The sequence below is a fragment of the Triticum aestivum genome, chromosome 1D (genome assembly GCF_018294505.1).
Source record: "Triticum aestivum cultivar Chinese Spring chromosome 1D, IWGSC CS RefSeq v2.1, whole genome shotgun sequence".
NCBI lineage: Eukaryota > Viridiplantae > Streptophyta > Magnoliopsida > Poales > Poaceae > Triticum > Triticum aestivum.
In genome coordinates, this window is record NC_057796.1 from 364,735,746 (window position 1) to 364,747,899 (window position 12,154).

Below are 12,154 nucleotides of genomic sequence, written 5' to 3' on the forward strand. Positions count from 1 at the left end.
TATCCATCCAGCGAGGAAAACACATCTCAGTTGTTTGCTGCTGTCACGGAGAATCCTTTGCAGTATCACAGTCCGGCAATCTCCATTTTCTTTTCTTATGCCTCTCTCGTCTGTGGGTGGTCGTCCGTACCTGCCGATCAAACCTGTAGATAGAGCAGAAAAATATTAGTAGAAGCGAGGAATGATAATCGGAGCACCAAAAAGGTTCACATCAGGTGGGCAAGCTGTCCGTTCGAGTATTCTTCCCGCAACAGAAAGAGTAATAAAACTGCTACTCCGTACGAGCGCAGATCGGCCAATTACAGAAGCCTTCTGCGCGCCCCGTATCGCGCACACAACACAGCAGCGGCACCAACGTGCCCCCCGCATCTCCACTTCGCTCCCGGCCACGCGGGCCACCCAAACTCCAAACCCCACACGTCAGTGACAGCAGCCGCAGATCGCACCCGCCCTCCCTACCCGCCGCCCGAGCCAGCAACCGCCTCCCCCTCGCCGTGCCGGGGACTCCCCGCCGTGAGGTTTATACCAAGTTTGCGAGTCAACTCGCGCCACCGCCACCGCCACCACGCGCGCGGAGACCTCTCCTCCCCAGGGCGGTGCCGACGTGGGGTGGTCTGGTCTCCGCACGGTTCCACTCCGGCGAGGCGGGCCGATTTGGCGGGTCAAGGGATGGGAGATCTGGCGGCGGGCGGGAGATGGTGAGCGCCAGCACTAGCCGGAGCGGCTCGGGTCGCGCCGCTCAGAGGGGCGGCGGCGGCGCCCTGCCCGGGAGCCCGAGGGTGTCCGCGGCGGCGGCGGCGCAGCGCAGGTGGTGGGGGGCCTCGGGCCCGTCGCTGGAGCGAGTCGCCCTCGCCTTCTCCGTCGCCTCCGTGGCGCTCGCGCTCTCCTGCGCGCTCTACCTCTACGTCCTCCGCTACCTGGGGCGGAGCCAGGCCGTGGCCGGGTTCGTCGGGGAGGACCTCGGGGCGTGCGACGTGTTCGACGGCAACTGGGTCCCCGACGCTACCTACCCGCTCTACAACAGCTCTGAGTGCCCCTTCGCGGAGAAGGGGTTCAACTGCCTGGCCAATGGCAGGGAGGACACCGGCTACCTCAAATGGCGGTGGAGGCCGCGCCGCTGCGACGTGCCGAGGTTCACCGCCAGCGCCGCGCTTGAGCGGCTCAGGGGGAAGCGTGTCGTCTTCGTCGGGGATTCCATGAGCCGCACACAGTGGGAGTCCTTCATCTGCATGCTCATGCCCGGGGTGGAGGATCCCAAGACCGTCTACGAGGTGAACGGGAACGAGATCAGCAAGACCATACGGTTCCTGGGTGTGAAGTTTGCGTCCTTCGACCTCACCGTGGAGTTCTTCCGGTCCGTGTTCCTTGTCGAGCAGCGCCCTGCGCCCAGGCATGCGCCCAAGAGGGTCAAATCGACTCTGAGGCTGGACAAGATGGATAATATCAGTCGGAAATGGGTGAACGCCGATGTTCTGATTTTCAACACCGGCCACTGGTGGACTCCCACCAAATTGTTTAATACGTAAGATTTCTTGCTCTGTTTTGCTATGCTCGTTTAGTTCTAATTCTAACCATGATAAATGTGTGTTTTCAGTACTGTAAGTATCTTGTTCATCTTCTCATATTTCATTAAAATCGTATTTAATGCGTGTGTATATGTAATTAGTTGAATTGGGCACAAAAACCAGTATGAATAGGTAATACAAACTCCATTTCAATGATGTTTCCTACTTTAAGTATTTGTATCCCAAGGATCCATTTGCCATCACTGTGGATTATGAATTTGGTTAAGTTTGTTTTAGGTAACTGGGTGTTTGGCTACCTGTTTTTTTCCCTATCAAGTTGCAAACAAATATGTATCTGCATTCCTGAACATATGAGATGAAATTTGAGAGGAAAAACATTTAATTCACTTTTACTTAGCAGATTAATATGATTTTGTACAACTTCTTTCTGATATCAACTTAAAAAAATAAGTACAGCGAGAAACACAACAACTGCAAGCTTGAGCCTAACTCAGCTCTTGCTTCTATGCACCTCAAATCAAATGTATACATGGAAATGAGAGGAAAATGACAATGTCACGGTTATACTCATATCCTGTTCTAACAGTAAGACACCAATTATTTTCATATTCTAGCAATGCCATGGTTCTAAAATCATGGAAACGAGAGGAAAATAGCAATACCATGGTTACTCATATTCTATTCTAACAGCAAGATGCCGCTTAGGTGCGAATATGAACAGCAAATTTGGTACTGGGATGGGATGAGTTGTGCTAATAAGTCAGAGGGAACATAATGTGTTAATGGAAGAACCAATCAAGAGATAGTAAGACAGGGAAAAATTTACGATTAGACATCCCTTCATGCATATCACATTACCCTCCCCAGTTGATCTACCTCATAAAGGTCCTCTTACAAACCTTAGCGCTAGTTCCACTAGCCGTGATCCACCCCCTCACCCTTCTTCAGTTTCCCAACATTTTTACCTTATTATTGTCCTTCACTAAGCTTCTTTTATGCCAACCTGAGCATAAAGCTGCAAAACAGTGTCGTGCCCCTAGCCTATCTTCCTGCTCATCACAGGCATGGGCGTGACATTGGTTAAGCAGGGGCTAATGGTAATGGCATTGCTAATTGACAATATGAACAGGTGATGACTTAGCAGATGCTGTTTGCTGGATGTTATGTGTCTTCCATTCAGCATGCTTTTCTTTTTCAAGTTAGTGGTTAGCTAGTCTCTGGTGATTGTGGGTACATTACATAGTTTTTGTGATATTTGGCCAAAAACTAGCACACAATTACCCAAGTTAGTATTTCCTTGTTCTTACATCAACTCATTGACTACTAGCACAACCTTTTTTTCCCTCTCTTAATCATATTCATCATTATTTACATATGTGAATTAAATCAAACTTAAGAGTATCCTAGTTTGTTCGACGTCCGAGTTTGATCTGACTTGTTCTTCCCAACAGGGGTTGCTATTTTCAGGCTGGACGTGCTCTCAAACTAGGTACAACCATTGATGCTGCTTTCAGGATGGCACTGCAGACTTGGGCTTCTTGGGTGGAAAAAAGAGTTGATCTAAACCGAACACATGTGTTCTTCCGCACATATGAGCCATCTCATTGGAGGTGTGTTTTATTATAGACATACAGAGAGAGTTCTTCTCTTGCGTACAGCCTTTACTTTCTGTTTCGTCAGTATAATTTGAAGTTATATTTAGATTTAGTATACTGTGCAGGCAGTTTAATCATAAGAAACTTTGTGAAAAATGTTTTGATTTATTTTTGTAATTGTTAGAAAAGGATACAAATCATTTATGATTGTCTGATATATGATAGTGAACAGAAATATCTTTACATTATATATAGAATTTAGGTGTTGACGATCTTTATCTGCGTCCAAACACCACAAGGTCCAAAATATCTAAGTAAGACACCTGTCTAAACTAAAATCCTATTAGTTGATATTACCTAACTTGAATAGTAGGGAGGTAGATAATTGCACCGGTTTAATTAGTATGGTATCAAATACTTATGTGGCTGATATCTCTGTCAATTTAACCAAAAAATGCATTCCATATGTCATCTGTCCAATTTTGAATTTACACTCTGTTATACATTGTCGATACAGACGTGGCTCTTTGAACTCCACCGAGGCATATATAGCAACTTGATTTCACCGAATCCCAACTCTGTGTATAAGGAATAGCCTTTTCTTCTTTTATTTAATGTTTGAGGGAACATGTAAGATTAGCAACGGATATTAGGCTACAGATGTCCCTGACTCAAAATTATTTCATACACTTCATTATATCAATTGAAGAAACTCGTTGTTATGATAGTATGTTTTATTCTGGAGCAAGAGGGGACATCACGTGTCTGCACAGTTTCACTGAGAATCTTGTGTTTGAATATTCCTTAAGGTTCCAGGATCAAATTGTGATTCTATTGCATTGGGTCCACCATCTGGTTACACCACTTCAAGTAGTTGAATACTGTTTGCAGAATACTATCTTCATTTCTCCTGTTCTCATAATTCTTTCCTTGCTATGCTGTATCTTTTCTCTAAGAACTAACAAAAACTTGTCCCATGTTACAGTGACTTGAACCAAACGATATGTGAAGTTACAGAAAAGCCTTCACCTGAGGCAAAAGGAAATGACAAGAGTGAGCTTGGGGATATACTTGGTGATGTTGTGGCGAGCATGAATGTTCCAATTACTGTTCTAAATGTAACTTTGATGGGTGCCTTCAGAACAGATGCTCATGTTGGCGCTTGGAGTTATCCTCCCACTATACTTGATTGCAGTCACTGGTGTCTCCCTGGAGTTCCAGATGCTTGGAATGAACTAGTATTTTCATACCTTTTTACAAATGGTGAGTTTGCATTTATGCCAATGTGTATCTTCATTTCTTTGACTACTAGAAGCAAAATGGTGTATATTGCTAGAGAGAGAAAAATCCATATCACAGGTTGCTCTCTCATAATGACAGTGTTCAGTTTATCCCTTTTCCATCCACTGCATCTGCAGTGATATAAAATTTCCGAGACTTCATATACAACGAATAAACATTTGTCAATTATACACAACCACAATGGGTCACATGACCAAAGAATTCACACTCATACTCAAAGCAGATGGTGTAGAATATTATAGTTAACCCCATGATAACCTAGTGAAGGAAGTCAGATGACCAAGTGACTCTTATCCACTGTACCTTTGGTAGTGCTTCAGAAAATGTCAAATGACCAAGTGACTCTTATCGACTGTATCTTTGGTAGTGCTTCAGAAAATTTTACTCCAAGAGTATAAAGCTTGATCATTAAATTGTACCGATGCAGTTGAACATGTTCATTGTTATTGGATGATGAGTTGACCTTTCTTCATGTCTGAAATCTACAGGTTGGCGAAAGATGGCAGGGTGACTGACTCTTTTTTCGTCTTTTGCCCCGTACGTACATTCCCATCTTCGGTTTTGTCAGCTATAGAAGAGCAACACATGCCCTGGAAATAGCTCAGTATGATAGTTGGTTTAACTGGACCTCTGCATTCTTTTCTCTCTTGTACAAGGTGATGCATTCATTCCGAGGTGTAGATTTTGTATCGGTCCTTCAGACTGTCGATGAAAAGAAAGCATCACATTTTGTGCATGCTTCTTTCGATTCAATTTATACGTTGTGAAAACATGTGCTTCAGTCTGTATGTACTAACAGCTCACATCACACGTTGTATAAATATATATATATATGTTCTTTGTCATGACGAGCGCAAAAAGTTTGTACCTACGTATGTTTTTTTTCCCACTGACCTGTACATAGTTAAATTCTGGACACGGTATAACGATCAGTTGGTGCCCAGGGATATGATTTGCTCCAAACTACCAAGTTAAATTTCTGGGTATGGAATTCAGTTGATGCGCAGGAATATGTCAAACATGTTGATATATTTTTGTATGGACTTGGGCAAACTTAAAGAAGTTTGAGTTAGAACAAAATTAGAACTTCAATAATTTGGAACGGGAGAGAGTACCACTGCCATTAGCTTTCCTTGTCGTGAAAAAACATTCCGTGTTCTTAGTAAGAGAATTTACATACACAGATAACTTATTAGCTAAACCAACCCAAAAGAATTGTTGGCCACCACCAAGGCTGCCAGATGAGAGCTGCAGCCAGGAGGACGGCAACAGAGGAGGGTTTGTATTTGTGTGGGGAAGGCCCTAAGCATAGCTACCTATACAAGCTGCTGCTATGCAGGTACGGTGCTATACATATGATGAAGCTTTTCTTCTGTATAAATATCTCGGGCTATCTACACAGCTCACGAACTTGACAAGCTCATCGTCGCAGGCGTCGCCGGCGCGGGGATGCTCTTCGTCTGGTTCTTCGCCTCGCCCCAGTGCCACAGCATGCTCTCCCAGAAGCAAAACTTCTCGAAGCAGGTCTTGAGCCTCGGATCGGTGATGTTCCGCCGCCAATGCCCATCCTCCAGGTTCGCCTTCTCCGCCTGCCTCCGGTCCCACTCCAGCCCAGCCTTCTGCCTTGTCCTCAGAAGGCAGTAGGACTGGAGCTTCCGGGGCATCTTGTCGTGCGTCTTCCACCACCGGCTGTGCGCGACGTCGCTTGCGAACTCGCGCATCATGAAGTTGTTCCAGTTGCAGTCGTAGTCCCTGAAGCACAGCCATGGCTTCAGGCCCAGGTAGTGAAGCACGTAGAGGTTCGGCGGGTCGGCGCCAAACAGCTGGGTCTTCTTCGCCTTGGCCTCCTCGCTGTCGCCCTCCCAGAAGTGCTTCAGGAAGTTCATGTGCTTCGGGATGCGGTGCCACCATGTGAATATCTCATTCAGGTACCCCTGGTCACCGCCGTTGTACGACGTGATCTCATTGATGTGCTCCATCAGCAGCTGGAACGTGCAGTTTGAGGGCTCGATGACCATGACGCCGGAGTTGAAGAGGGTCGCGTTGTTGCCGGTCGCGGTGATCTCTGGCATTGCAAACAGGAAGTCCACATTCCTCAGGATGAGGAGGTCAGCATCTATGAATATGATCTTGTCGTAGTCCGTCAGCTGCCATAACCTGAACTTGCTGTAGTTCCATTCATTGTAGGCATCACGCTCGGCTTTTGGGTTCCTGATCCTTTCAATTATTCTGACCTTCCAGCCTGCAGCTTCCAAGCCTCTCCGGTGGTGGTCACTTATGGTGTTATCAACAAGGATAACCAAGTCCCTAGTTGATCCTGCTTGCCGGATGCTCTGAGCTGCTGTGATAGCACCACATACATATTCACTTGCTGAATGCAGTATAGTCGCATATGCTTCTCTTCTTCGGTCTACCGAGAAAAGTCTTGCTGCACCAGTAAGAATAGATGTTATCTACTGAATTCTAATCTTATGCTGAAAACATGTAAAATCTAACAGGGCCCATTCTACTGAATTTTAATCTTAATATAACAAGGACCACTCTATATGCATTCCTAGAGAATAGACCTTAGTAAAAGTATCCAAAAAAATTTAACGTGTTGAACTTCTCTGACAACATTAGATGCTATTTCTGCTGAAATTAGTTCTACTGGGTATCATCTTTCTAGAGCATTACTATACTAGGTCACTTGATATGCATATCTTAATTGGTTTTAAAGAAGAACAGGTGCACGGAAATGAGAAACGTAGACTAAACATTGACTAAAAAGCAACAAACCTTTTGCTTTAAGTGGAATAGCAAGCTCGCATGATCCAACAGGAAGCCTAAGCTTCTCCCTTACTGCTTTCAAATCAGGCCTATACAACCAAGCATTGCCTTCATGCTTCACAAGGTTCTTGCAGGGGAAGAGGTTGGGGATGGGGAAGCAGTCCGTCACAAAGAGCACATGGACCTTCCGGTTGCCTCTTGAAGAGGTCACGGCCAGTTTTGCCGCAGAGAGCTGCAAATGAAGCCTTGCAACATCTCTTGACCAACCAGCCACCCTTGTACAGGGAAGTTTCACAGCAATAACATCAAACCACGCGCCTCTTCGGACATTAGGCTCTGGAAATGATGGACAGGAAGGTATCTCAGATTCTTCCTCCTCATCTATCCATTCAGGATATAGTTTAGGCCAAGTAATGCTGTCCTTGGCATGCTCAAGTCTTATAATCGAAACATGGCTTTCGGGGAGTATGCGCGACCAAGAGCCATACTCGGTGCTGTTAAAATTCAGGAGTCCAATTTTGAGCTCTTGGTTACCAGCACTAAGATCTTCTATAGCTGTATATACATCGGCCCACTGAACATCAGCGGATGATACATATCGTGGATCAGCACTTGTTTTGTCCCATATCCAGTCAACATCAACATACCTGCAAAGCATACATGAACTTGCGTGAGATAATAGTTATAGTTTACATCAGTGGCGGGCAAAAGAATTGAATTTTTCCTTATCTAAACCCTGCATAGTAAAATTTCTTCATTGTTTTGCCTAGGGGGGGCACGCCCCCCTCAGACTTGTGCTAAGCTCCGCCACTGGAATACATCATCGTATGTCATCTTTTAACGTGTCGCAAATAGTTTGCTGAGATTTGTTTGAATGATTTATACTCACCGAGAACTTGATTGTAGCTGGCGCTCGTACAGCGTCGGAGTCAGGAGGGTAAGAAATGTCGCAGAAACAATAGCTATAAGCAAGTAGCGCAAGGATTTGAACTTGCAACCGCAGTTCTTCTCAAGGACAAGAACTTCATAGTTCTCGACATCTTTGAAACTTTTGCTTTTGGTGGTCCTTCTCTTAGTTGTGTCATCACTGCATAAGGTAGTAATAAGATCAGTGAGTAACTGCTATCACAAAAAAATTCTGACACGAAAGAACTATGCTTGTCCAAAATAGGAAAAAGCACAGAAGAAAAATATTCTTAGGTTGGAGTACCATTGAAAATAATTGATTAGTTCTTGTTTGACATGACAGGTTATGATGTTCCTAAGTATATGTCATTTTCTTGCTTTTCACTTTTATTTTCAATCATAATCTTTTGACGAAAAGATTTTCATCATAATCTTGGGCCGGTTAACTAGGATTTGTAGGGCACAGGTGGCGAGCTCTCGAAGGGAAAGCAGTTATGCTTTAACTAAAAAGGCAAGAAGCACAAACGCAAGCTGCATCAGCGTCGCAAATCTCTCATAGATGTCTGTAGAAACAACCGCAAGGATACAACAGGTACACCAGGAGAAAACAACATTTTCTGGCTCCTGCTTTCTTCTTAATAATCAGTAGAGGAGGCGATCCTTTTATATACAGGTAGTGCTACCACATCATCCTTTAAGCTTTGCTAGAAATCAAAATAAGTGGAATGCTGATAGGCCTGGCCCCCCTTTATGGGCCAAAAAATACACATAACTGTCCCCATTGGAGCGTCCAAAAGTGTGCCCTTTTTAAAGGGATGAAAATGCAGTATATCCGATCGCTGGATGCGAAAGGGAGCCGCACCAAAAAATGTTTGCCAATCCGCAGAGAGGCCCAAAGAAACTAGTGTCACCAGCACCAAGGAAAACTCCAAAGTTTTGTGTGTGCCGACTCGTATTTTGCGGTTCTCCAGCCCTATCTTTCAGGGATTGAAAGCGTCGCCATAGTTTATTGCCGATCACATGGGTGGCTTTGTACCTAACAGCTGACAAATCTTTGATCGGATCAAATTCAGGGAAGCATGGTTGGCTGCTTGGTACGCAGTTGCGAAGCACAACTTGGAACCTTCATTCATGAGCCTTGCACACTAGTGTTCGTTTAAAAATGAAGTTCAGAGTTCAGACCGACAGGAGATGAGCCAAAGGATGCTGAAATCAGCGGCCGGCAACGGCATCCCCCTTACACGCCGGCGGCAGTGCCAGGAGCTAAAAGGAAGCTGATGCGTCCATGGATGAATTCATGGAGCAGCCTCCAAGTCCACGGGGGTCAACGCGGCAGGGGCTCAGGGAGGGGAAGAGCACCGCCAATGCGAGAAACATCGGGCAACTAACTCTTAATGCGAGATTACGAGGCGCGCAGCTACCAACCACTACACCACCGCCGGCCGGCAGCAATAAAAGGGGAAGCAACACGTCGCGGTCGGGTCCGCTGGGGTCGATCTAATGCAGCATGCGGTGGCGCCGTCGGCGGGCAGTCGAAGCGCGAGAGCAGCGCGGCCATGGAACGAGAAAAGGGAAAGAGCTCTGGATTAATTGATTAAAACGGGGCGGGCGGGGTCGCAGGGAATCTTACGCGGCCGCGGCCGGTCGGTGGCGCTGCTCCATTGGGCCTGGGCTGGGCCCCGCTCGGTCCTTGCTCTTCTCCCGCCTCTCCTCCGCTCGGAGCGAGGAGCGAAGAGGATCACGCCGCCGCCGCCGCCGCCGCCGGTGCGCTCCTTCTCATCTGCAATCACAGCAACAGAACAGGGGTCAATGTCATGTCAGACGCGCGGGCCACCGGCATGAAACAAGACCCAAAGGCGCGCAACAAAATGGAGGGGAAGAGAGAGAGAGAGTAGTAATGGCATGGCATCGATCAACACACACACACCATGGACGGACAGGGAGGAGAGGGAGGGAACCGAGAGGGCCGAGTGTTAACGAGGGCTGTGGAAGCAAAAAAAAAACTTTAAAATAAAATAGAAGGCAGAGCAGAGTAGCAGAGGGTTGGGGTTGGAGACCCGATGCATGGAAACATGGCTGTGACACGACCCGGCCTAGAAAATCAGGGAAACAATAAAGAAAACGATCCGCTGTTTTCTTCTTCTTTTCTGTTCTGCTCGGGAAGAGGAGAAACAACAATCAGACTGCCGCTGATCAGCACGAAAAACGTAATCGCCACTGACAAAAAAAAAGGAAAAAAAAGAAAGAAAGAGAGCAACGACGGACGAATCGAATCAAGCAAATGCTGGGCGCCACCAACGGCGCGAACAACTCTCGAAAACGAGAAGAGCAAACAAATGACCGCCATGGCCAGCACCAACGAAGCTACCACAGCGGAAGGCACCTCCCTCCAGAACCGAACGATAAGAGCCAAGAAGAACGCGGAGGGGTCGCCATGGATGACCCCAAGAGCAACTCCGCCAGAGCCTAGAATCCAGAACCAAATGAAAGGAGCCAAGAAGAAGAGCAAGAGAGGAGTCGCCATGGACGAGCAGTGGTACTGTACCCGCGACGCAGGTGAGCCGGCGAAGGGCAGGTGGGCGGCGAGAAACGGGCTGCTCCCCTCTCCTCTTCTCTCTCCACACGCACTCACGCAAAAGAAGAGCTCGAGTCGAGTGGTGGTGAATCGGAGCTCTCAGGAGGAGGGGAGAAGGACGAGGCAAAGCTCCTTTATATACACCATGGAATCGCGACTCCGTAATGTAGTAATACCACGTAGGCCGGGCAGCGGGGAAGAGCGCGGTGACGCGGATGCACTGCACAGTGGCGACGCGCAACCATGGCGACTGATCACTTGTTTCCTCTCTTATTCCCGGTTAATTGGTGGACGGACGTACCACGGCCGGCGGGTCAAGCCCCCAAATCTTCCAGGGGTACTGTGCGCGAGGGGAGGGGAGAGGGTGGCTAATCGGTCGGCGAGCGCACGTTTCAACTTGCCGCCGAGATCTTAGCGGGAGAGGGGGGAAAAGGTGCCACTGCTCGTAACCTTTTGTTTAAAAGCCGCGGGAAAATAGTAACCATCGCCATGTATCTAAAACAGAGAGGAGCTTCGATTGATTGATTGATGGGATTTGGTACCAAGAAACCGATGACCCAAAATTTGACAATGCGTGCGGCCGTTGGCCCCGCTGGACTTCCTGCCGAATCAGGTATTGCTTCTCAGATCTTTGGTGAAGTTTGTTAACGAAGAATGCCATCTGCATCGCATCAAACAGCGGCCCCGAGTTATTACTATACGTTCGAAATTAATTTTCAGCTTGGCGTTCGCAACATCAGAGAGACAGGGATATATCTGGCGGACTTGAATAAGCATCGAGATTCCCGCGGGACCCACGCATTTTTCCGGAAATTGACAAGCGATCCGACGGACGCTGCGGCACGCCTCGGCTGTCAGACGCGAGATCACGGCATGCCGGAAATGCGAAATCACAGAGCGGTGGAGGCGGAAAGGGAGGCCGACAGGCCAACTCCACCGCGCGCGAGCCTAAATGGACGTTCATTTTATTCGGATTCTGTCCGTTTGGGTAGAGATTTGGGGTCGTGTCCGGGCGTGTCCTGGGATGCGGTGGCCGTGCGCCAGCGCGCGGCTGCATCCGTTTGCCCTATCAGGGCCAAAAATGTCCATATTCTCATCAAAACTAGTTTGCACGTCCAAATATTTGTCTGAAAATTAAAATAGTTTTACAACCAAATTAAAATTGTCCTTAATAAATAGTTTTACAACCAAATTGAAATTGTCTTGACTGAACATAAAATGAACCAATACATCTATTGGTTGCCAATGTGATCCCACACGTGCTCAACCAAATTATTTTGAAGATTCAAATGACTGTGCCAATCACGCATCTCACGGTGGAATTGCACAAATTGTTCAAATGTGGCCGGGTCTTGGTGCAGGGGCTCAATATTTTCCCCTTGATAATCAAATCCTTGGTCGAAGATACTCTCATCACGCTCGTCCTCGACGATCATGTTGTGCATGATCACACAAGCAGTCATCGCCTCCAAAGCTTCCTT

General features: G+C 47.1%; 2 protein-coding genes across 3 annotated transcripts; one reads left to right on the top strand and one right to left on the bottom strand.

The window, feature by feature from the left end:
- Window positions 1-306: 306 nt before the first annotated feature.
- LOC123182098 (protein trichome berefringence-like 7) lies at window positions 307-5,268 on the top strand. The gene is made up of 4 exons (XM_044594562.1): window positions 307-1,522; window positions 2,978-3,136; window positions 4,107-4,384; window positions 4,912-5,268. Exons 1-4 carry the CDS (start codon window positions 696-698, stop codon window positions 4,932-4,934), a joined length of 1,287 nt encoding a protein of 428 aa, XP_044450497.1. The 5' UTR covers window positions 307-695; the 3' UTR covers window positions 4,935-5,268.
- A 288-nt stretch (window positions 5,269-5,556) lies between these two features.
- On the bottom strand, window positions 5,557-11,003 carry LOC123182097 (UDP-glucuronate:xylan alpha-glucuronosyltransferase 1). Of its 2 annotated transcripts, none has more exons than XM_044594560.1 (5): window positions 10,644-11,003; window positions 9,729-9,878; window positions 8,082-8,279; window positions 7,202-7,839; window positions 5,557-6,851 (listed from the first exon to the last, which is right to left on the bottom strand). In XM_044594560.1, exons 2-5 carry the CDS (start codon window positions 9,758-9,760, stop codon window positions 5,827-5,829), a joined length of 1,893 nt encoding a protein of 630 aa, XP_044450495.1. In that variant the 5' UTR covers window positions 9,761-9,878; window positions 10,644-11,003; the 3' UTR covers window positions 5,557-5,826. The 2 variants fall into 2 exon arrangements, with proteins under 2 accessions (XP_044450495.1, XP_044450496.1); XM_044594561.1 differs by lacking the exons at window positions 9,729-9,878; window positions 10,644-11,003 and adding exons at window positions 10,026-10,081; window positions 10,482-10,622.
- Between the last annotated feature and the right edge of the window lie 1,151 nt (window positions 11,004-12,154).

Excerpts from the sequence above, each read along its gene's own strand:
- LOC123182098 (XM_044594562.1), top strand. The coding sequence starts at position 696 with ATGGTGAGCGCCAGCACTAGCCGGAGCGGCTCGGGTCGCGCCGCTCAG. Across the intron at positions 1,523-2,977 it reads CCCACCAAATTGTTTAATAC|GGGTTGCTATTTTCAGGCTG; the intron begins GTAAGATTTCTT and ends TCTTCCCAACAG. Across the intron at positions 4,385-4,911 it reads TTCATACCTTTTTACAAATG|GTTGGCGAAAGATGGCAGGG; the intron begins GTGAGTTTGCAT and ends TGAAATCTACAG.
- LOC123182097 (XM_044594561.1), bottom strand. The coding sequence starts at position 10,622 with ATGGCGACTCCTCTCTTGCTCTTCTTCTTGGCTCCTTTCATTTGGTTC. Across the intron at positions 10,082-10,481 it reads TCGTTCGGTTCTGGAGGGAG|CCCTCGTTAACACTCGGCCC; the intron begins GTGCCTTCCGCT and ends TTGCTTCCACAG. Across the intron at positions 7,840-8,081 it reads CAGCTACAATCAAGTTCTCG|GTATGTTGATGTTGACTGGA; the intron begins GTGAGTATAAAT and ends TATGCTTTGCAG.